The sequence below is a fragment of the Dermacentor albipictus genome, chromosome 4 (genome assembly GCF_038994185.2).
Source record: "Dermacentor albipictus isolate Rhodes 1998 colony chromosome 4, USDA_Dalb.pri_finalv2, whole genome shotgun sequence".
Taxonomy (NCBI): domain Eukaryota; kingdom Metazoa; phylum Arthropoda; class Arachnida; order Ixodida; family Ixodidae; genus Dermacentor; species Dermacentor albipictus.
The window spans coordinates 10,210,966-10,236,208 of NC_091824.1; the positions used below are offsets into that span (position 1 = coordinate 10,210,966).

Consider the following 25,243-nt stretch of genomic DNA (forward strand, 5'->3'; position numbering starts at 1 on the left):
CAGTGATTTGTTTCTTTGGCATAAAGGATGACAACCCTCTTGAACACTGCTGTGAACGAGTGCGGATTGATTAGTGGGCCTGGAGCACTTGTGACGATTGGGGAAACATGGAAGTAGCACGTAGCCAGCAGTCAAGTCGATTGTGTCGAACCAATGCCTTTGTTCAAACTAAGAGCACTAAAAGCATAGAGAAAGCTAAGAGCTACAAGGAAAGAGAAACGCGTGAGCGGTGTCTGCTCTTCCATGAACTACCGATACTCCCCGCAAGCACCACCGTTCTGAGGTTGCCACCACGAATGGAACAGTGGGGCTCCCATCAACTATCGACCCCTCCCCCCATGAGTGTTGTGTGCACTGTAAAACTCTCAAAGATGTTGAAAAACCCTTCCGAAAAGCGAACAAACATGCGGGATAGCTACGGGTAGGGCCTAAGAGTAAACAAAATTGTAACTACGTTGTAGCTCCCATTGGTCTCGCTTTTGTGGCAGTGCCATGTTTTGGTATCGATTGCAAGTCAACCCCTCCACTTCAGGTTTTCTAATTAAAAAAAGATAGGTCGATTTACAATCGTGTAAATACGATAACTTTCACTGTTTGCTGCTTCATGCTCCTGTGTGCACATCTCGTAGCATTCACAACGCGTGCATTCATGGTCAAACGCAGGCATTTAACTCATTACCACTACCAAGAGCTATTGCACATTGGAACAGTCTCCCGGATCACATTGCATCCATCTCCAATCGTGAAACATTCCGTGATAACCTGAATTCGTTGCCTGTAAATTTTATATAATAATATTGCACTTTGCTATTTTTGTCATGTAATTACTGTTGCCCCCCTTACTCAATGCCTTTCAATGGGCCTGTAAGGAAATGTGAATGAATGAATAAATAAATATGAGCTGATGGACCGGCACCAGGCTGGGCCAGTGTACGGTGACAGGTAGCGGCCTGGTCAATGCCTTACTGCCCCCTTACTCAATGCCTTTCAATGGGCCTGTAAGGAAATGTGAATGAATGAATAAATAAATATGAGCTGATGGACCGGCACCAGGCTGGGCCAGTGTATGGTGACAGGTAGCGGCCTGGTGGCGATGAATGGGACAGTCATCAAGGGCTCCACCAGGTGGCGGCAGGTTAGTTGGCAATATCACGAGGGCATTCACCTTGCTGTGGGTGCAGAGCATTGATGGCAAAAGTTCACAGTCCCATTTCGCAGTATGGGCACAATGGCACGGTAGGGCACCATGGCACGATAGGGACCATCCCATTTCGCAGTAGGGGGACCGTCGCGGCTGGCGACGGCAGCATATGTCATTGCTTCTGGCTGGGGTTGTGACAATATTGGCTGCACCTGAGGAACTCGGTGATTGCTGTAGTTCCTCCTTGACCATGTCAGTGACAGGCCACCTGAGGTAGCGACGAAGGCAAGACCTTGTGCAGTTCTTCGTGCACAATAGCCCTGATGGTCTCTTGAAAGTCGTCAGAGCCCAGTGCTTGGATAGCACACTATGGCATGAGCACTTTGCAGTTATATTGCCTAGTGCGCATTTCCAAAGTTTTCTCAATCGTCATTGCCTCTGTCAAGAACTCGGTTGTGGTCTTTGGCATGTTGCAGATCAGTCCGGTGAAAAGTTCTTGCTTGATGCCCCGCATGAGGAAGTGGGCTTTTTCTCCTCCAACATTTCTGGGTCGGCGTGCCGGAAAAGGCAGGTCATCTCTTCCGTGAAGATCACGATGGTTTCATTGGCCAGTGGCACTCGGGTTTCTTCTAGAGCTTAGGCTTGATCTTTGCACACAACGCCTGTGAATGTCTGGAGGAAGCTTATTTGGAACAGGTCACGTGTTGTTGAGGGGGTTTCTCGATTGTCGAACCGCATCCTGGTGGCGTCTTCCAATGCAAAAAAGGCATGGCACAGCTTGTCATCACTGTTCCAGCTGCTGAATGTAACTACCCTCTTGTACGTCTCCAGCTGCCTTTCCAGGTCCTCAAATGTTGATCCGCATAACGTCGGTGGCTCCCTGGGCTGCTGCAGCACGATCGGTGTTGGTGACACTTGGGCTGCCATTGTAGCTGCTGTCGTGGCCATGCACTTCCTGGTCTTCTCAGGCAAAAGTCCGTGCTCTGGGAACAGCCCTTGCTGGCTTTGGCTAGCTCGCTGGTCCTTGGCGATGTTGGCGTTGTCCTCGGGTGTCGGGCTTGGATCGCAGCTTTGTCGCACTAGCATCTCCAACATATGTCGCATGGTAGTGATGGTCAAGAAACACAGCAACAGAACTGTCAGTAGCTTGACTATTGGGTGGACCTATGCGTACAAAAGCAAGTTAAACATAAAGCGCAACAATAGCGGCGAACACAGTCGGCAATCGGCGAAAATTTGATCTGCGAGGAAAGCGTGCCGGCTTTTATGCCTGAGTAATGGAAGGTTCCACAATAGTTGCTGGTGCCCGCTTGTCTTCCAGACAGTTTTGCACAATTTGCATCGTGCATACATGCAATCGGATTACACAAGGTTCGGTGACAACAGACAGCAGATAGAACCATCGATAATATTCGAGGAACTTCTGATACATGCAGGTGCGTTTTATGCTGAGCGATAACATTTGTTAGACTGTGACATGCAATCACCCGAGAAAGATAAACAAGCACGCATGTCAATATTTTATGGATTTTAGCTTGAAGTACACAGCTTTGGGAAAAGTCATAAATTCTTGCCGTGTATTACCTAAAAGTGCATTGCGTATCATGTATGATACACAAAGAACAACTTATTCAAACTCGGCGAAACAAAGAAAGAAAATCTTACATAGGTATTTATACAGAATTTGTGTTATGCCAAACATTGAAATAATTAGCGATCATAACTCCGAACATAGGTTTTCGGTTATTTTGTTTTTTTTATGATTGGTGGTAGGTTGTTACACGACAGTGTTGGAACCTCAGTGCTGACACCCGTTATTGCAGTCGCACCGCTGGCACGAGTTGTTGCAAATGGGTCGCAAGCCCCAAGGGTAGCGTTGGCCTGGCGGCCTGGGGCACAACTTGAAGCATCCGAAGGTCCTGGCAAAGCATGAGTTGACTGCTAACAGAACAACTTGTTTATTCTAGCATCGCAAAAGAGCAGCCGGTCAGGTCGACCGAAGTGGAGAGACGGGAGAGCACGCTTCTCGACGGAAGAATTCGGAGCCTCTCTCCTGGCGTCCGGGGGCAGCTGCTTTTATACTCCCGGAGTTGAGGGCAAGAAGGAACGTCACGGGACAAGGTCACGTGACAGCAAGGCACGGACACGCTGAGAGACATGTTGAGATGAGTGTGGTGACGCATCAGCTGGGTCGGCGCCGGTTAGACCTGCTCGCTTCATACTGGGGGAGCTCCTCTCCCCGGCTGCCGCGCTTTGACAAGCGAGGGCACACACACACACACACGAAGACACGTGGCACTGAAACACGCCTGGACGCGCTTGGCGGGGAGGCTTTGCGGCAGCTCCGAACGGGCCAAAATGTCCGCCGCTTTGAACGAAGCTCCGGCGTCCGTTGCATCCACGCCGGCTATACCGCGCGTCGTAGGCGAAACGTAACAACAGGCAAGAAGTTTGTTGTAAACAAGTTATTCGGACAACTTTTTCACTTGAAATCAGCACACAAGATTATAAAGGTGTTTGTTCACCCTGGCAGCCTACTGCGATGTTTTCGATGAGAATGACATTCAGGTTGCTCTGCGAAGGAAGCATGAAGTGCTTTTTTACACAGCATATGTACTATTATGGGTTCTTTAGTGAAGTTGAGCAGGTATTTGTTTCCTCACGAGATAACAAACTGGGGGTAATATGTTATGTTTAACAAGCTATACTATTTCTCAGCGCCATTATTATCAGAAAATGATCCTGGTAGCTGTGTTGTGATAAACATAGCTTGGGGCTTGCGGTGTTCCAAGAGCTAATGACAACAGCCCTGATGACCTATCGCCGTTGCACTATCATGACAAGCATTTTCACCTGTCTGCTAGACAGCGCATGCAATGTAGTGCGTAGTGATATTAGAAGTGTGCAGCGATCTACATGCTTTTGGTAAGTGATAAGCTAAACTTGCCGCCATTCTGTGTTGCCTCTTTAAGCAGTACCGGCCTAAGTTTTTTTGCTGCTGGTGGGAATCAAAACAGCTTGCAGTTGCCATCTTGGCTCATGTGCAGCCAGGAGCGGGGCAGGCTGCACAGATGCTCGCATGAAACATGGCTGCACAGCTGCCAGGCATGCAGCTGCCTTGTACTAGGTGCCACAGTGCACACAAGTTGAATGACATGATTGGCACCACGTAGCAGCAGGTACTGTGCTTCAAAGCAAGCTGCATGAATTCTCACTCTGCAGATCACTGTACAAAGACGTTTTCTCCAGTTAGCGCAACTGGGGAACAAGTGAAGAAGATAAGACACACAAGAACAAAACATATTAAAAAAGAACGAGAGACACGGTGGTGCTAATACAAAGATTTTTGTGTATACAAATGTGTTCAGACACGTATGCGAAAGCTAGAAGACTGAAGACTGTACACTGCCCACTGTGCCACTGCACTCCCCGCCAATTTCAATGTGTTTATTGCAATGGTGCTGCCTATCCTCTACTGCATAGGTGTACAACATAGATGGAATTGTTTTTTTACAGCTCTGGAAAAAAGAATCTCGTTAGTGTTTATATTAGGTGACATCCACTATGGCATCGCGTGTCTTTCTTTGTTGGTCGATTAGTGCATAGCACTGTTGTTTAGTGTGTAGTTGTGCTGTATTCCCACCAGGTGTATAGTACTGGCCATGTTTTCATGTGTTTCTCCAACTACACCATGCCAGACTCTGGAACTCCTGTGGGATGACTACCATAGAAAGATGAATGACCAGGTGATGATTCCACTCAACAGCTACATCACCCAGTTTGCAGACGTTAGAGTGAGTACTTATTTTGGGCTTATCTCATCCTGGTTCTGTTTTCCAGCCTTCATTAAGGTTGACCTTCTTTAGCAGGCAAGGAAAAGAGAATTATCATTTGACCATTGTGCAAATATTATAAAATTCTTTACCTGTGTAGTGCACAGCTGTTTCAAGAAGAAAGAATTTTATTGGTAAATCTAGTGAAAGTGATGTACACATGTTCAGGCTTTACGAAAGCAATACACATTTCCTTGATGAGCAGCCAGCATTCTTGCCTGGTGCCATTTTAAGGAAGTATTTTCCTCACTGCACCCACACTCAAAGGTGATGGTAATTGCTTGCCTTGCAGGGGCGCATAGCTAAGCGAGGCCGCAAGCTGGTTGACTATGACAAGTGCCGACACAGTGTTGAGAGTCTGCGTAACTCTGCAAAGAAGAAGGACGACTACAAGCTGGGCAAGGTCAGTGTCCTCATAAGGAAGCATTGCAGCTGCATGCAATTTGTTTGTCCAACTGTGTTTATTTGAGATTGCATTAATTCCTAACATGCACATGCCATGATGTACGTTAGCAGAAAAACAGCATTTCAGGGTCCATGTTCACAATAAATCCAAAAGGCAATGCCTTCCTACCTTAGGTGTGGATTAGATGGTGCAGTGTGTTTGCATAGGTGTTGGCTAGGTCAACGTTACTAGACTAGCTTCAGTTTTAAAACTCGGCGCCGTTGCGCGTAACCGCCACCCGCCCGCGCCTCCGTGGCGCTGCAGTCGCGCCCGGCTTCACTTCCACACTAGCCGGCTACGCGGCCATGCCGGACTAAGCACGCGGTGCAGTGTTGGCGTATTCTGTGGTTTGTTGTTGACAGCGAATTTCAGTAAGCATGTCATCCTTGGAACTGTGGCCTTCGCCGAGTTTCTTAAGAATATCGGCAGACGATGCCGACGTGCTGCGTACCTGGCTGCATAGGCCGCTATCGGAACGATGTCGACAGTTCGGTGCACCACTTTTTCTGTGCTCCCAGCAATGCGACGCTTCGCTCGACGTGAAACAGAGCGATTCCTCGTGCCGATCCGGAACTCTCTGCGAAATCAACGGCACGCGCTCGTGCCGCTGCTCCCGCATTCGTCGTCGTCTTCCACAGCTGGCTGCGTGGCCGTTCATCTTTCCAGCGTAGAATTTCACTTCTGTCGTCGTAACGGGGAGGCCGCGTTTACGGGGGTATAAGCTATTGCTTAAGGGAATATGAGCCACTCATTATCTTACGTAACAGAAAGATTTAATTTTGAAGAAATTTAATTTCGAAGAATCACAAGCGGCAAATCGCAGGCGAAGGCTGCTAACCACGCCGTCGAGGAAACTGGAGACATCGAACGCAAGCGACAACTGCGGACCGCGGGCATACCGTCAGTGACGTCGTTCTCTCTCGCAGCCGATTGTGTGTGTAACCTCATAACTGAGAAGTACCTTAATGAACCCTCGGGATTAACCCAGTGATAAACACAGCGGTGGCACGTTTCAGCTTCGCTGATTAAGCATCTTCACGGAATAAAAAAATCCGACTTCTTTGTCTTTTTTTTTTTGCTTGTGTGTACAAAGACTGACCTCATATTTCTTTTTGTAGCGCTTCTTTGGAGTGGTGAGGAGCTTCGGTGGGGATGAAGATCACCCTACAATCGCACACTTTGGCCAGATATTCAGGCTCGTGAGCCTAAACTGCGCGAAACGTTAAGACGACAGGAAGAAACACACGACATTTAGAAACGCAGCTTCTGCGCTTCGCTGTAAGCGTTTCTTCCTTTCGTGCAGTTTACCCTTCTTTCAGTATTAACGAACTGGCGCGATAAATCTTATTGCTGTAGGTGCGTACCACTTTCTCGTGGTATCACTAATTCGGACAAGGGAGAATGCCGGCGAGCGTGAAACACGCGCAAACTGCCCGTCCGCACGAGCTCAAGGCCGTGACGAGGCGTCTGCAGTGGAGCCCGATGGAACAGCGTTGCCCTCTGGCGGCTGTCACAGAAGTGGCGACAGCGGCTGTAAGCGCGCAGGCGGGAAGTTTTACAACTGAAGCTAGTCTAGTAACGTTGGGCTAGGTTACCATGACACAGTTTATCACTTGTGGAGTCGTTTGTGTGTGCATAAATTCCAGCAATGATCCTGTTGAAAGTTTGTCTGCTGTTGCCGAAAAATTTTCTTAGGGAGCTCAAGTCTGTAAACAGAGACCGTGCTGATGAGCACAACAGTAAATGTGTATTCATTCCCTACATTCACAGGGTTTCACATAACATGATGAAACTGGGAGGGTGTGCTGACTTCAGTTTTTTTTTGCTCCTCGGAAGCTTGCCAAACTGTGAAGGGTAGTGAACATGGACAAGAAAGAAAAACTAGCGTTCATCAAGCAACATTCCAACAGTTTTAGGAAAAGAAACAGCTAGTAGATACTATCCTTTTGTGACGTGGTGCAACATATTCTGGCAAAACAAGCAGATGCTTGAGTGATAGATTTCCAAAAGCACAAGTACGGTTATCTCTCCATCTAGGCTTGCACTGCAGAGATTGTGGTTGTGTGCCATCGTTTCAAAGAAAGAAAAACTGGCATTTTGTCCATATCTTGCTGTCATTTGGATGTTACAGAGGGTCATTTGAGAGGTGAAGAGAGTGTGTTTCAGTACTAGGCCTTGTGCAATCTCACAGTAGCAACCTCCTGTAGCAGTCTGGATGGACTGTCGTAGCCTTCCTTATGATTGTCCCCTTTTGCTAATTTGTCTGTCTCAAGTTCATTTGTTCTAGGCTTGCAGCTACTATTCTGGGCAGTTGGAAAACAAGCTTGTAGTTAGTTGTTAGTGTACCTCGTGATGTTTCCTCTACACTTGACATTCTCTAGCAGTCATTTTTCAAGTGATGCACAACCAGCTAGCTGCACATATTTTGACCAAAGCTTTTGTGGAATTGGGTGAACACACTGGGCTGAGTGGCTCACTGTGAACACCTGCATGTGTGAGCCACCATGCGCAAAGGGTGGAGTCAGCTGTTGTGGGTTGATAAGCTGCTGTTATGTTAATTGCCCTTGATAACAGGAAACAATTGCAAAGCAGTTGAGGAAAGAAGGCAACAGTGGGAAAATCCTTACACTGGTGTTGCCATTGCCAAGCTGGCCATGCTATTGTGACTGGCAGGGAACATGTACTGTTTTGTTATATGCACGGTTTTGTCAAATAAATGAACACTTGAGTTCACTTATCATTTGAAACTCCTACGCTAAGGAAGTTCCTCTGGGACTCCTTAACCTGACCTATCGAACTACTATAAGTGATTTGTATGGTTAATTATTTAGAGTACGCCGACGACACTGTCCTTCTATCAACTCGTGCATCATTTAATACATCCGTTTATAACCTTCAAGCAGATGCCACGTCTGTAATGGATTGGTGTACAAGTAACGGAATTGGAATTAATAGACAAAAGACAAAACTAGTTTGCTTTCATAATCCCCATAAAGAAATTGATCGTCCTGTGCCATTTTTTGTTCATGCCTCTAATTGTATAAACTGCAAATGCATACCACTAGAGTTTGCAACTAATGTAAAATATTTAGGCATCATGTTTGATTCTCATATGACATGGAACACTCATTTTACAGGTATTAGCAAAAACCTATGCTCAGTATCCTGTCTTCTGTATAACTCTAGATACCTGTTCCTGTTTTCTGTCCGGAAAGTCATTGTTCACGCACTTGTGTACAGCTATCTTAGATACGGAATTACCATATTTTATCACTGTTCATTTACATGGCGTGCAAAATTGAATTCTATTCTGAAATCTGTTCTTCACAATGTTGCATACAATGAGACCATTCCTCCTAATAATAATCTATTTTCCTTTTTGCAGTTACCCTCATTTGAAGCTTTATTTTTTCAAACTGTGGTGATAAGACATTTTTGACAGTGATTTCTTTTTTTCCGTTGATTCCTGCCAGACCACTGAGACACCATAATACGTTCACTACCCCGCGGTGTTATACCCGTTTTGGTCGTTATACCAGAAAATATTATGTTCCTAACGTTTTTAATTCTTTACCCACTGAACTGTACTCTATCTCATCAAAACGGACACTCAAATTGTACCTCAAAACTAATTTTTCTCTGTTTAGTTGTCATTCATTAGAGCCCGTCCTATAGTTTCAATTAGTTTTGTTTGGTCTAGATTGGTGTGTATCCTTGTCTGTTTCACTTTGTATCTTTTCTAGCTTGCATTTGCTCGTAGCTAACGTTTTGTTTGTGGTACTTTGCTTTTGTGTTGTAGCCTCCTTTTTCGTTGTAGTTTGCTTTTTGTTGTAAATTGCTTCAGTTTATAGCTCGCTAACCTTGCTTTATTTTTTAATTTTTTTTTGAGTACTTGTCGCTGACTGCCGAGTACAGCCCGACAAGCCTCCATGGCTTGGGCTGACCGGTTTTTTGAATGTGTACTATTTTCATGAAATAAAGGAAGCAATCAAGAGAGCTCTCGGCCTCCCCGTATACACTCCCACGGAACGCTTACTTCAATTTGGCATGCATAACACGCTAGAGGAAATAGCGGAAGCACAGGAGAGGGCCCAGTTCATCAGGCTATCTACCACACAAGCTGGAAGGCACATCTTACAGGAGCTGGGCGTTCCTTCCAGAGTAATCAAAACAAAGTTCTGCAGCATCCCTCGAGAGCAGCGGGACCGCATCACTGTCGCGCCTATCCCACGAAACGTCCATCCAGAACACAACGTGGGAAGACGTCGGGCGCGTGTGAAGGCTCTCCTGGAAAAGGCTCGTGAACGGGCTTCGCAGAACAGTTTCGTAGACGCAGCGCGCTACGCCGACGGACAGGCCTTCGCTGTAGTTAGCGTAAATCATGAAAGCCAAATAACGAACGCAATCTCGATTCGGACGACGTCCTCTGAAATCGCAGAGCAGGCTGCAATAGCGATGGCCTTATTGGACAACAAGAGGACATCAATCTACAGTGACTCCATATCAGCTGTTAGGGCATTTGCCAAAGGAACCATATCCGAGCTGGCCCTAGGGATATTAGGAAGCAAAGAAATCAATCCACACACATTGATCTGGTTTCCAGCTCACATGGGACAGATCGAGGGTGCCCCGCCCAACCTCAACGAGTCGGCACACGGAGCTGCGCGAGGGATCATCAACCACATAGCTACCGGGCAGCGTGATGCCAGGGGTACTGACAATCGGGACTCTCCTTCCTCGTACACCGAAATTACCAAGCACTTTTACTTGGCTCGGAGGATCTACCCCCTCCCACATTGCAAACTCAGTAGACCTCAGGCTTTGACACTAAGGCTTCTACAGACGGAGGCATGCCCAAACCCCCTACTTCTTCACAAGATGTACCCCGAAATTCAGACGACAAATGCATGTGCACTATGCAATGACTTGGCGAACTTACCTCACATGCTCTGGCGATGCCCCGCGTTATGCAGTGATGAAAGTAACACTTCTTCACGCTGGGATGCTGTCCTACACAGCCCCAACCTCGAAGAACAGTTATGGGCTGTCCAACGGGCCCGCGATGCAGCGGAGAGGCTCGGCCTCTCTGTCCCGACGTGGGAGCGGCCCGCTGCACGCTAGGGCGCACCCTAGAGGACCCTAATAAAGTTTTTCATCCATCCATCCATCCATTATTATTATTATATAGTTAGTTACATTTTGCTACTTAGTTCATTAGCTTAGTTCCAATACTTATACAGTTAAACCTCGCTATAACGAACTTCAGTATGATGAATATCACGGTATAATGAAGTACTTAACTTTTAATAACTTCTTGTCCATAGAACACCATGTATTTAGAACCTAAATATAACGAAGTATTTATATCCGATTTCAATATAACAAAATTTTGCTTCCACGGCAAAGGAGTGCCGAGTGAATAAATGGAACCTTCCATGGACACAGATGGTCAAATGATTTAATTTCAAGTGGCTGCCTGCAAACGAACCTCTCAAATCACTCTCAGCGTGACAAGAGCGACCACAGAAGTGGAGCTGTATCATGTTCCGTATAAAGTCCTAGTGCGATAAGATCCTATCGCGCCCTGCGCACTTTGCGCTTTAGGTGCCAGGGTAAGATGTCTTCATAAGTGCCCCCTGCCCGCTTGAGCAGAGGGAAAGAGGGGGGGGGGAGGGAAGCGAGCTAACCGTAACGCGATCAAACGCGCGCGCGCGCGTGGGGCGGCGGCGGAGGAGGAACAGGAACAAGGAGGGTTAGTTGCTGCTGTTGCGATTTCTGGCCCATGGCTGTAAAACTCAACTGAGTGCATACTCAGCCACACAACGTGCTTACGAGGTAATCTGCTTTGTGTGAAAAGAATGGGCGTGCCAAGATGCCGTGGCATCATGTAAGCTGTCTTCCTGCATGTTTAGTTACTAGAGGTTGCATAATTTCAAGTTTTGGTGACTTGTTGGAGCGAGAGCAGACGAAGCATTCACTCCCCGCTGCCAGCGCTTTTCAGGATAGCGTTGTCCCAGTGCTGGTGACGCTATCATCCGCAGGGGTGGAGTGCACAGGTAAGCGTGGCTGGCTTTGCCTGATTCATACCACCTATGTGAAGATATCGTTGACATGGCATGAAAACGTATCATTCCTCACTGACTCCTAAATTAATCACAATGAATTTTTTGCTCATTCAAATTCGCTTTTTTTCGATTGCCCGATAATTCAAAAAATTCTGCGGTCTCTTTCAGTGTAAAAGAAATCGATCGGCGACCGTACTTATTTGCGTAGAAGGTCGAATTTCAATACAACAAAATTTTGATATAACGAAGCAAATTGCCGGTTCTATCAATTTCATTATATCGAGATTTAACTGTATTTGGTTAGATGAGTTATGTGGTTAGTTAGGTTAGTCAAGTTATTACTTTATCAGTACATATAGTTAGCTTAGTTAATTAGTTCGGTTAGCTTTCTAGGTTTATTTAAGTTAGTTACTACTATATTTCGTTAACCTGGTTAGGTTTGGTATTAGTGGGTATAGTTAGCTTAGTTTGTTATGGAATTTGTTTAGATAATCAGTAAGTTTAGCCTTTGAATTATTACCAGTGGTTGGGTTAGTTAGGTGCCCCTGCAACTTGACCCACACACAGGCACACCACGGATGTTAGGCACTGTCGCTGTCATAAAGCATGCTGTCACTACACAGAGAGAGGTGTGCCTTGCAAAATCTGAAATGTGAGCAGCTAGAAACAGCAACGTTTGTGCAAAATAGAACATGAAATAAAATGTGCACTCACTCTGTAGCCAGCTTCTCACAACTTTCCCAAGTGTACCTTTGGAATTGTGAATTAGGCCACTGTTACAAATGTAAGTGAACCTGGAAATGGAACAACGCATTGTAGTTTCAAAGTTGTTTACGTTTAAAATTTTGAAAACTCTACAGAACCGGTGTGATTATTTGCACATTGTGCCAACATTATTGACACACTGATAATAGTAATTTACTCTCGCACAAATGTGGGCATAAACACAGAACGCCTGTGGCGTCTGTCAGGCGTCTGGACCAGTGCCCTTCTACTTGCGGTGGCACCGCAGTGTCCACTGCAGGCGCTACATGAAGCGCTCCCATAGTGTTACGCAGAAGTTTCGTGACCAGAAAAGAATTGTGGAAGGACCCTGGTACTGCTATTGTTATGAGGCACAGAGAGCCGCACACATGCATGATGGCTTAGGCTTGTCACATACGTAAGCATGTGCACAAATGCGTATGTCATCCCTATATCTCTCTAACACAAGATAAGTTTAACTTTTTAAATGCTGTGTAATCGGATGTTGGTTTTAGTTTTGGTGTTTCCCGCTTTCGTACAGTCTGTGTTCTATATACAGTCAAACCTCGGTATATCGAACACAGATATGTCAAATTATTGCGTATATCGAACACATTCGATATTGATACAAGGCAGAAACATATTTAAACAACACGGGCAGGTTCATGCACCCCCTCAAGAGGACAACGGCATATTGGAGGAAAAGGCGACGAAATGATGGCACGTGTTTTCGCCGCACGCACTTGCATCGTAGATGGCCGTTGTCAGCGTCTACAAGAAGAAGAGGTGAAGCGACGCTCGAGAAAGAAGGCATTCTTGATCTCCTGTTCCAAACGCGGCAGTCCTTCTATTTACCCCCAGGGCACAAGTTAGCCCAGAATAAATAGTTGTCTGGACTCCCTTAATTGTTCATAACAATTCTGGTGGAGGTGCAGGGTAATGATTTCCAACCCGATTCGAGTTGAAGAAAGCAGCCTGGAACCACGCCATCTCAGACCAAACGAGTTCACGCCTGTCCACCAGCGCACGAGCCGTCACCTACGTGGTGAGCCACCGGAGTTTCCTCTTTTGCCGGAGCAAACTAGAATAGCAGCAGCAGACAATCCTGAAATGACATCCCAGACAGCCTCAACCTGCATCTGTCGTTGATCAGCCGCGGACGCCCAAGCCTTTTCACGGTGATACCTTCGAAGACACTGAGGACTGGTTGGAAGGCTTCGAGCGCGTCGCTGACTACAATGGATGGGACGAAAACCGGAAGCTCCGCAATGTTCACTTCTTGTTGCAAGACTGTGCGCAAACGTAGTTTGAAAACCATGAAGCTGACCTCCGGTCGTGGGATGACTTCCGATGGGAGCTGTTGGCCACGTATCGGAGCACAGACCACCGGGAAAAAGCTGAAGTCGCTTTGCAAGCAAGAAGCCAACAAAACAACGAAAGCGTGGCGATGTATATCGAAGATATGTCCTGCTTATTCCGCCAGGCTGATCCAAGCATGAGCGAGGACAAGAAGTTTCGGCACCTGATGCGCGGTGTGAAGCAGGCGCTTTTTGCCGGTTTGGTTCGCAGCCCTCCACGCACCGTCGCCGAATTCCGCTCCGAGACAACTATGGAAAGGACTCTTCAACAGCGTGCGAGACTCTACAACCGCGATATGAACGTCGCCTCTATGGATACAATGTCGGCAATGTTCGGGAACAGCGTTGAGGTCTTACGAGAACTCGTAAGATCTGTGGTTCGAGAAGAGCTCCAGAGACAACAGCTGAACAATAGCCCCACAGCGGTCTCTTTGTTAGCAGAACTGGCTCGCGAAGAAGTGAGACAAGCAGTCCGCGAACAGCACCCGCCAGCACAGCTGCAAGCGTCGTCACCAATACGGCCGACGGTATCATACGCCGAGGTACTCGGAGGATCTCCAGGACGTACTTTCGTCGCGGCAACTGCACCTGTACCCGAACCTCGGTTCTTGCCGTCTCCGCCGGAGACGAGATTCTGGAAAGCTGACATATGACACCCTCCTGATAGAATCCCACTGTGCTACCACTGCGGCGAAGCTGGTCATCTCTACAGCATGTGCGAATACCGCAGAGTGGGACTTCGGGGGTTTTCCATAAACACTCCTTGCCCAAGAAACAGTGAATGCCCTTTCGAGATCCAGGAGTATTTGTCAACGCGCAAAAGCCTGCAAACTTCAAAGCAACATCAACCTCGGTCAACAGTGCCGCTGAGGTATCGATCACCGAGCCCGCGTCCATCCTCAAGCTCCCCAAGGTGACGCCCCCAAAGCCCACATCGGGAAAACTAATACCAGCGACCTGTGGAGGTGAGCCCGCTGTCGACGCAAGAACAGAGCCTCCAGCACTGAACGACAGACGCGAGAGCAGTTGTGAAAAAAGTGACGTTGCTTCAGATTTATGTGTGTTTATAGACGACTGCGAAATTACTGCTTTAGTAGACACAGGTGCAGACCATTCCGTTGTGAGTAAAGTACTTGCCAGAAGACTGAAAAAAGTGCTGACTCCTTGGAGAGGACCGCAAATTCGAACCGCCGGAGGACACCTTATCAATCCGTTGGGCAGGTGTACTTCTAGAATCGGAATACGCGGCGTTACATACGTCGCCAGTTTCATTGTCCTGTCAGAATGTTCTAGGGATTTAATTATTGGGATGGACACTCTGCAGGCGAACGGTGCAGTTATCAACTTGCAGGAATCCTGTGTGTCGTTCTCAACGAAGCACGCCATCGCGACGTTCGAGTGTGAAGAACAATTTGATGCTCTTCAGATAATAGACGACGACGTCACGATACCCCCAAAATCCAGCTTAGGCTTCGCCGTAAGAAGCACCGTATTCAGCGACTATGAAGGAATAGCAGACAGTAACACTGGGCTCTTACTCGAAAAAGGAATCTGTATGGCAAGGGGTCTGGTTCGGCTGCGTGACGGGTGTTCGAATGTCTTCCTGACTAATTTTGGAAATGAAGTCCAACATGTTGTGAAGGGAACCGTCATTGTCCGCCTTAACGATTATGAACAGATTACGAATTTGAGCCCTTCCGATGCTGCACTACTGGATTCTGACAACGTAGACTCCATAATTGCATCTTTCAACATCGAAGCAGCACTATCACCGAGCCAGAAGCAGCAAATAGAGAACCTTGTGCGAGAATTCGCCTCGTGTTTCTCAACAACATAGAAAGTCCAGAGAACATCCATTGCCAAACACCGTATCATTGTCGACGAAGCTGTGAGGCCTATTTGCCAGCATCCCTACCGAATGTCACCGAAGGAAAGAGAGATCATCGGCAAACAAGTCGAAGAAATGCTAAGAGACGTGAGTCAACCATCGACCAGCCCCTGGGCTACGCCTGTGGTGTTGGTAAAGAAAAAGGATCAGACCTAGCACTTCTGCGTTGATTTTCGGAAGCTAAACGTCGCAAAGTGGGATGTCTATCCCCTTCCGAGGATCGATGACACCCTCGATAGACTACGGGATGCGAAATTCTTTTCCTCTCTCGACCTCAAAAGCGGATACTGGCTAATAGAAGTAGACGAACGAGATCGTGAGACGACAAAATTCATCACACCTGACGGACTATACGAATTCAAGGTACTACCGTTCAGCCTCTGTTCCGCACCTGCCACCTTTCAGCGGATGATGGACACTGTGCTCTCTGGGTTAAAGTGGCAATCCTGTCTCGTTTATCTTGACGACGTCGTGATTTTTTCTACCAGCTTTGCTCAGCATGTGGAACGACTAAGGACTGTGCTCAAAGCTATTAGTTCAGCAGGGCTGACGATAAAGCCACAAAAATGTCACCTCGGCTTCCATGAGCTCATTTTCCTCGGCCATGTGATTAGCTCCAGAGGCATCCGTTCTGACCCTGAGAAGACCGCAGCAGTAGAAAAGTTTCCTAGACCAACTGATAAAAAGGCCGTTAGGCGAGTCCTACGACTTTGTGCCTACTACAGGCGTTTCATCAAACATATTTCAGATTGCCGAGGCGCTAACGCAATTAACAAAGGAAGATATGCCTTTCGTCTGGCAAAGTGAACAAGAAGATGCATTCAATGAGCTACGACGGCGACTTCAAAACCACCCAGTCCTTGCGCACTTTCTTGAGGAAGCGGAAACAGACATCCACACAGACGCCAGCAATTTAGGACTCGGTGCCGTCCTCGTTCAATGGCAAAACGGAGAGGAAAAAGTGATTGCATACGCCAGCTGTACTCTTTCGAGGGCTGAAACGAACTATTGAGCCACCGAAAAAGAATGCCTCGCAGTAATGAGGGCCATAGGAAAATTCTGACCATACTTATACGGTAGACCATTCTGAGCAATCAGCGACCATCACTCATTGTGCTGGCTTGCAAACCTGAAAGATCCTTCTGGACGACTTGCTAGATGGAGTCCGAGGCTGCAGGAATACCACATAACGGACGTGTACAAGTCAGGTCGCAAGCACAGTGACGCTGATTGTTTATCACGTGCGCCGGTTGAATCTGCTCTTGTGAAAAATGGACATGACTTTCCTTTTCTTGGAGCCATGACCACATCTGAGATGGCCGAACACCAACAGTCTGACGCCGAGTTGCTCCTACTCGTCTGGCACCTCGAGGGACGCCCCGTCCACGTTCCACGAGTTTTCTGCCGGGGATTGTCATCGTATGTGATGAGAAATGGCATCCTATACAAAAGAAATTTTGAGCACAGCACAGAGAAATTTCTACTCGTTGTTCCTTCAGCTTTGCAATCCAAAATCTTGGAAGCCTGTCACGAGGACCCATCAGCAGGACACCTCGAAGTGAGCAGAATGTTCGCCTGAATTCATGCTAAGTACTACTGGCCAATGCTATTGAATTCAGTACAGCATTATGTACGAACATGTCGGTATGGCCAAAGACGCAGAACGCCTCCATTAAGACCCGCAGGCCTCCTTCAACCAATAGAAACCCCAGGAGCCCCGTTCAAACAAGTAGGAATGGACTTGCTCGGTCCCTTTCCAACATCGTCACCAGGGAAACGATGGATTGTAGTAGCCACGGATTACCTAACTCGACATGCCGAGACATCCTCTGTCATCAGTGCAAAGGCTGTTGAAGTGGCTGAATTCTTTGTCACCAACATAGTAATACGACACGGTGCCCCTGCAATTATTATCACAGACCGAGGAACTTCGTTCACAGCCGATTTGACGCAATCCATTATGAAACTGACTCATACCAGCCATAGGAAAACAACTGCCTATCACCCTCAAACAAATGGGCTAACCAAGCGATTGAGGAGGACGCTGACTGATATGTTGTGATTTTACGTAGACTTAGAGCACCGTACATGGGACAAGGTACTACCCTATGCAATATTTGCCTACAAGACCGCATTGCAAGAGACCACTCAAGTAACGCCATTCCAGCTTGTTTTTGGTCGAACAGTTACTATACCCTTGGATGCAATGCTGCCTGTCAGCGACAATACAGAACAGAACCCTGATATCAGCGACTTTACACAGAGGGCTGAAGAAGCACGTCAGCTGGCGCGACATCGCATTCAACAAAGGCAGCACATCGATGCAGACCAATACAACCTGCGGCGAGGGGAAGTCGAATATACACCAGGCGACAGAGTATGGGTGTGGACTCCGGTGCGGACACGCGGCCTGTCCGAAAAGCTTTTGCGTCGTTATTTCGGCCCTTACCGAGTACTTCGCCGTATCATTCCCCTGAACTACGAAGTTACACCAGAAGGACAAGTGAGCTCATCATGATGCCGGCGTCACACAGAAACTGTACATGTGGTCAGACTGAAGCCATATTATGACAGGCAGTGAATATTCGACCAAACATCTATTCTGTGCCATATACCACTTTATTATGGACAACAGCTTGCGAACAGTTTAGTCGCTTCACGCATCGGGATGATGCGTTTTGGAGGGGCAGAAACAAGGCAGGGCAGAAACATATTTAAACAACGCGCGCAGGTTCACGCGCCCCCTCAAGAGGACAACGGCGTATTGGAGAAAAAGACGACGAAATGATGGCACGTGTTTTCGCCGCACGCAATTGCATCGTAGATGGCCGTTGTCAGCGTCTACAAGAAGAGGTGAAGTGACGCTCGAGAGAGAAGGCATTCTTGATCTCCTGTTCCGAATGCAGCAGTCCTTTTATTTACCCCCAGGGCACAAGTTAGCCCACAATAAATAGTTGTCTGGACTCCCTTAATTGTTTGTTACAATATTACCTGGAAAATCTCATGCATTTTTTATTTTTTTATTTCAAACGGGGTCAAACATAAGATGGCTATATCAAGCTCTGCTACCACAGACCACATGTGCTCTGTTGACAGGCAGTGAGCTTTCTCGCAACACGCTCGAAGATAGCCCTGGTGCGATGGGCTTTCCCGACTGCTGCGCACTGTAGCTGCACACATCGATCCTGCCGAGGGCGCCATTTGAACGTAGCGGCGTACGCACGTGGCGGCTTGGCTAGTTTGGCAACGTCGGCTGCACATTGCATTTACTACGCTGACTCCTCCTCGGTGCCGCAGTCTGCACCTGCCGTGCCTCGCAACAACTGGTGGTTTATAGGGTTTGCATCCGCAACGACGCGCGACAGCGCATGCTCACTGGGCTCACTCATAGACCCCATGGCACCATAATCATCATCATCATCAGCCTGGTTTTGCCCACTACAGGGCAAAGGCCTCTCCCACACTTCTCCAGCTACCCTGGTCATGTGCTCATTGTGGCCATGTTGTCCCTGCAAACTTCTTAATCACATCCACCCACCTAACCTTCTGCCGCCCCCTGCTATGCTTCCCTTCCCTTGGAATCCAGTCCGTAACCCTTAATGACCATCGGTTATGTTTCCTCCTCATTACATGTCCTGCCCATGCCCCATTTTTTTTTCTTGATTTCAACTAAAATGTCATTAACTCGCGTTTGTTCCCTCACCCAATCTGCTCTTTTCTTATCCCTTAATGTTACACCCATCATTCTTCTTTCCATAGCTCGTTGCGTCATCCTCAATTTATTTAGAACCCTTTTCGTAAGCCTCCAGGTTTCTGCCCCATACGTGAGTACGGGTAAGACACAGCTGTTATACACTTTTCTCTTGGGGGATAATGGCAACCTGCTGTTAATGATCTGAGAATGCCCGCCGAACGCACCCCAGCCCATTCTTATTCTTCTGATTATTTCAGCCTCATGATCCGGATCCGCGGTCACTACCTGCCCTAAGCAGATGTATTCCCTTACCACTTCCAGTGTCTCGCTACCTATCGTAAACTGCTGTTCTTTTCCGAGACTGTTAAACATTACTTGAGTTTGTCGCAGATTAATGTTTAGACCCACCTTCTGCTTTGCCTCTCCAGGTCAGTGAGCATGCATTGCAATTGGTCTCCTGAGTTACTAAGCAAGGCAATATCGTCAGCGAATCGCAAGTTACTAAGGTATTCTCCATTAACTCTTACCTCCAATTCTTCCCTATCCAGGTCTCTGAATACCTCCTGTAAACACGCTGTGAATAGCATTAGAGAGATCATATCTCCCTGCCTGATGCCTTTCTTTATTGGGATTTTGTTGCTTTCTTTGTGGAGGACTATGGTGGCTGTGGAGCCACTATACATATCTTTCAGTATTTTTACATACAGCACGTCTACACCCTGATTCCGTAATGCCTCCATGACTGCTGAGGTTTCGACTGAATCAAACGCTTTCTCCTAATCAATGAAAGGTGTATATATATGGGTTGGTCATAGTCCGCATATTGTCTATCACCTCGTGTACGTGAGTGCATGAGTACCCCCATGGCAGATGCTACTTAATACTTTGTTATTGACAGTGCTTGAAAATGCTTCGATTGACGGATGTAGAGATCGCAGCAGAAGTAGCAGCCAAACGAAGTCGCTGCCAAGGTTGATCCTGCAAGCACTGATGTTGCCCTGCTCCCGACTTCAATTAAGGCTGTAGCAGCTGCTTGGGCCCTTCTACGCCACTACTGCGGTGCAACAGAGGGCATCAGCCTATCGCTTGTGGATCGTTTAGACTGTTGAATACTTCGTGTTTAAGAACGCGACTGCCAATAAGAAGCAGGCTACACTGCTGCAGTACTTTCAGCCAAATAAATAAATACGTTGTGTGGAGCTTCGAGTGAGTATTCACTGTGCCACGATTGGGGCGCGATTGAGGATCGTTGTTTGGAGCGCGCATTCAGTTGCGCCACACACAATTGGCCTAGGTTGCGCCAACTTCACGTGGCTGACGAAGTCGGTGCGGCCTACGCTAATTGCATGCGGCGCAATCGACCACGTGCTCACGGCTGATGAAGTATGCGGGGTGCAACCGATCGCGGGCTATAAACGAACCCCAATCATGCCCTTGCTTCATTGATTGATTTGCATAAGTTTGTGACGCATTTTTTACCTGATTTTATATATCAAATTCTGGCCATATCAGACTATTTTGCGATCGCTGCATGGTTCAATGTATCGAGGTTCGACTGTATTGGCCACCTGTTTTCATTAAAGCTTCAGTTGATGGATGGCTCCTGCTCTTCTCTTTTGTCTTCGTGTAGTTGTTGCACTGACAGATCACGTAAAATAAATGCCGGAGCTCTCTGTGGTTGGCGCCATCCGCTTTCTGTGTCCGCTCTGTAATTTAGTTTACTGGCAGATATGCTTACAAATTCATAACAATGATGTTTGTTTTCATTGACCAGTATACTGTTTGACACACATGCATGTATGAATGCACCACGCTCTGCTTCTGTTAGTGTTTGAGAAAGTAACTCAAGTCTTTCTTTCAGGCACGAGAAGAACTTGAGGATGCCAAGCAGATGTACGAGGTGATCAACAATGAACTGCACGAAGAACTGCCTGCACTCTACGAAAAGTGAGCAGCATATCGCCCGATATGCGTCCACATATTTGCCGAGAGGGTCAGCAGTTGAGGCGCGGCAAGATTCGGCAACTAAGCTGTGCCCATTCTCTTTTATACGTAGTGTACTTGTTTTTTTTTTTTTTTTGTTATGGAATGGTACCGCTGTGGGAGCCAGGCATTGTTGGTGGCTGCTGCCTGTTCTGCCAGTTATGATTGCATTCGTTGTTGAGCCTGGTCACAGTTGGCACGTGGCACATGTGGCTCTAGCTGGTCTGCTCTTGATTGACTTTAAAAAAGCTGTGACCGAGTAGGTTACCAAAAACATGCACAGAAAACAAAATGCTACAAACCACAGACCTTGTAAACCAGTTACATTCGAACCTATAACAAAACATATTATAGTGAAATAATGGCTGTAACAAAGTAAATGAAATTCCTCTTCAAATTTCTATGTACACTCTAACCTTGTCATCACGAAATGGGATATAACGGAAATAATGGATCTAACGAAGTAAATGAAATTCCCCTTGAAGTCCCCGTAGAGATCAATGTATTTAAAACCTCACATCAAAGAAAAGAATTTCGCTTGCCCATGGATATAGCGAACTAGATTAATCTCCCAAACCAAAAACCCTTTTACTTCTAGTTTTGCATATTGCGTTGTTATTTGGTACTTGTTTCTCTACTAGTTATGCCGTTTTTTGTCCCCCTTACTTGGTGCCCCTGTGGGCCCTGTCAGGCATTTTGAATAAAAATAAATTAAAAAAAAAAAACTGACAGTTGCGCGCTGAGTACAGCGCTTTCTGTGGAATTTGCTTAGTTTTATTTGTTTTTGTTTTGTCCTTTCTTTTTATTTATTTATTTCATTTCAGTATTTTTTATATATTTTTTTTTTTCACCAGCACCGGTTTCTGCTGATCCTTCTATTATCTCTTTCAGAGACATGATAGCCCACGACCACCAGCGAGTCAGATAATAGAGGGGTGCTGTTACACGCTGTTGACACGCTGGCTGACAGCACAGCCAGCTGTGTCACCGGCCTTGTGCACAGCACTCCTTTATTCTCAATTCTAAACCCTTGCCGCTAACCCACCTTCGCTCGTTGCCGCACACACCTGCCTTACCCCCTCTCCCGTTTAGAAGAACCCTACCCTATATATACTGTGCCGAGAAAAGCATATGTCGCCTTGGAAAAGACAAGTCCACTTGTCAATTCGTTGGCTCCCGCTTTCACCTTGTTCTTGTTTTGCTCAGTCTTGAATTTCCATCTCCTGCCTTCCCCCGTATTCCCTGGATGACACTTTTAGTAGTTTTTTATGGATATAACCAACTATATTTGTCTCCAAAACAAAGAAAATACCTGTCTTTTACCTGCCGAGTGTATTGCTTTCCATGTGGTTCAGCACTCATTCACCGTGGCAGCTCAAAACTCCCGTTTTTGTGCATTGAATACGTTGTAGAGCAGCATGGTTCATTCTCACTGAATCACGTTGTGCAAATTAGGCGCAGCAAGGCATGGCCTCCAAGATTGCAGCAATACGATCTCGGAGGCCACACCTAGCTGTGCGCAACCTGCGCGACGCACCGCAATGAGAAAAATGCGATGGTGAGCTGGTGCTATGCGAGGCAGTGTTGTCAGCCTCTCTCTCAGCTGGCGACTTCAACTGGGGCGCATCGTAGTGAAAGCCATTGCAGAATCCCAACTCGTTGGCATGTCATCCTACTCAACATTAACGGCTAGAGTCTCTGCCCTTTTTTGTGGGCCACCTCTGCCTGTACCCAGATGTCGTTTCCATGCCAACAAGTAGCATTCAGACCCCCATCTTCACTAGCGAGGGCCTCTTAAAGTTGGAAATTTTAGTCTAGTCAACATGAGTCCGCTGTTTGCATGTTGACCTCACTCACGTTTTCTATTCATTGTAAACAGCTCGAAGATACACTGTTCAATTGACTTGACATCATGGGGTGTCATCTTAGTGCATGGCTTCACGGACTCAAGGCGCATATTGATCACATTTGATTGTTGGACTTGCCGCAATTTAAAGTTGCGCCTGCTTCAACTCGCCTCGACTCGCTCCAACTTGGTTACAGTGAGTTTGCCGGCCTGTAGTGCAGAGAATACAGCAGGTTCTGTAAGAAATCTCCAAATCTCTTAGAGAGCTCTATTTATGCAGCCATGGCCGTGTCCAAGCAACTTGCTCTTGTCACAGTGTCACCATGCTATACTTCTTTTCATAGATACCAGGCACCGTCATGAAGTCTGGATTTTCTTGCATTTGCGAACAAAATGTAATGCGTCACGTATGGTAGAAAGATACTTGAACCTCATTGTAATGTAGCTGAAGGGGGAGCCGAAATTACTTAGTTACATCCATCACTTTGTTATATCCAGTATTGTCATTTACTGCCATATATACCTGATGGGGTACACAATTGTAAACGTGGCATTGTGGCCCACAGAACCGCTACCCGGACATTCATGCTATGAAATTGCTGTACAACAAAAGAATTTTTGGCATGTGCAACACGTGACTCGTTGCGACAGCCTTTACATAGCTGCTTTCTGTTCCATTGCGATGCTCTTTCGCGTCCGTTTTCCACTTGGCTCGTCGCAGTCGAGCAGCACTTGGCAAGCAACACCATGCTCCACTGTATGATCGAGGAGGCACGCGAACTTCGCTGCACCGGCTTGGCTCGGTCGGCTCGTGAATTCCGAGATTGCACTAATGCCAATGCGATCTCAGAGGTCACACCCACCCAAGGAGAAGTGAAAGCATGGCTGGGCGGCGTGACCCCTGAGAGTGCACCAGCAAGATCTCCAAGGCCTGGCCCAGCTGCGGCTGCCTGCGCAGCACGCCGTAGAGAAAGAGAATCGAATGCACTAATTCCTTAGCGTCGCCGCGCGTAACCCCCGATATTTTACCGGGGAGATCTTGGAGGGCATGCCCAGCTGTGCCTGCCTGTGTGGTACACAGTAGGAGTGAATGCACTAATCTTGCACACCCTCACGCGTCTCTCGCATTGCTGCACTTCTCGTGCAGCCAGGCACGCCCAAGAGAGAGAGAGCTCAGTGGAGAAGTGCGGTAGTGAGCTCCTGCGTGTGCGTAGGTGCGCAGCTACGCACGGCAGTACAGTGGCTAGAATTCTAGCCAGGTGAGAGAGACCAGTGTTGCTCAACAACGTATTGAAAGCGGAGACACGGGAGTTTTCAACTGCCATGGCGAACGAGTGCCCAATACCTCGGAAAGCTATGCCCTCGACGCGTAGCGGTCAGGTGTTTTTGGTTTTCGAGACATATCTAGTGTGTTATATCCATTGGCCGGACTATTTATTTATTAATTTATTTATTTATTTATTTACCCTCAGGGCCTCTGGGGCGTTACAGAGGGGGTGGGTACATGGTTGAACAAGAACAGCATTTAATGTTGCAGATTAAATCAAGAACAAACAAAAAACAAAGCACACACATACAGAAACCACATAGTGCAGGTCCTTTTTAAAGCCCTGCACTATGTTTTGAATACGTGGATCTTTATAGAGATGTCAAGGGTAATTTCATTTATTTCATTATATCCATTATTTCTTTATACAGTCGCCGACCAATAAATCGGACTCCGATAATCCGGACATGCTCGGTAGTTCAGACAGCTTCGCGGTCCCGTCAGTGGTCCCATAGACTCGATGTGTAATGACCACTGATATTTCGGACAGCCACCAGCTCTACATTCGATTATCCAGACTCCGTCCATGGCTGTAGCCTACGCCAACTCTGCACTCTTAAACAAAATTGCACCTTTGGGTTGTATCTTGCCACACAACAATAATCGTAATCTCTCTTGTCCGCATTTCCTTTCTTTAATGCTGCGAGCATGGTACTTGCAAGTCACAAAGGGCATGTGCGTTATAAGCAGGACAGAGCCCTCTCGACAAGAAAGTAGTGGGTGTGGCGTTTTCAAAAAAGGAAAAGCAAGCAAGACAGATTACGACTATTGTTGTGCAGCAAGATATTACCCAAGGGGTGTACATTTGTTTAAGAGTGGGCCCCATTATCTCCTTTGGTAACCTCGACAAGACAAAGTACGGCATCAGAGACGCATGACATCAAGTATGGCCTCAAGGATTACATGCTAGATGGTAATC

The 25,243-nt window shown here is 47.0% G+C and overlaps 1 protein-coding gene across 10 annotated transcripts in view; it reads left to right on the forward strand.

Moving 5' to 3' along the window:
- Window positions 1–25,243, forward strand: part of Amph (amphiphysin) — a 284,018-nt gene that overhangs the window by 102,762 nt on the left and 156,013 nt on the right. For all 10 annotated transcript variants that reach the window (XM_065442446.1, XM_065442449.1, XM_065442448.1 and 7 more), the window contains exons 4-6: window positions 4,840–4,935; window positions 5,267–5,377; window positions 21,030–21,115. In XM_065442446.1, coding sequence (XP_065298518.1) covers window positions 4,840–4,935; window positions 5,267–5,377; window positions 21,030–21,115 — 293 coding nt within the window. The remainder of the gene's footprint in view (window positions 1–4,839; window positions 4,936–5,266; window positions 5,378–21,029; window positions 21,116–25,243) is intronic.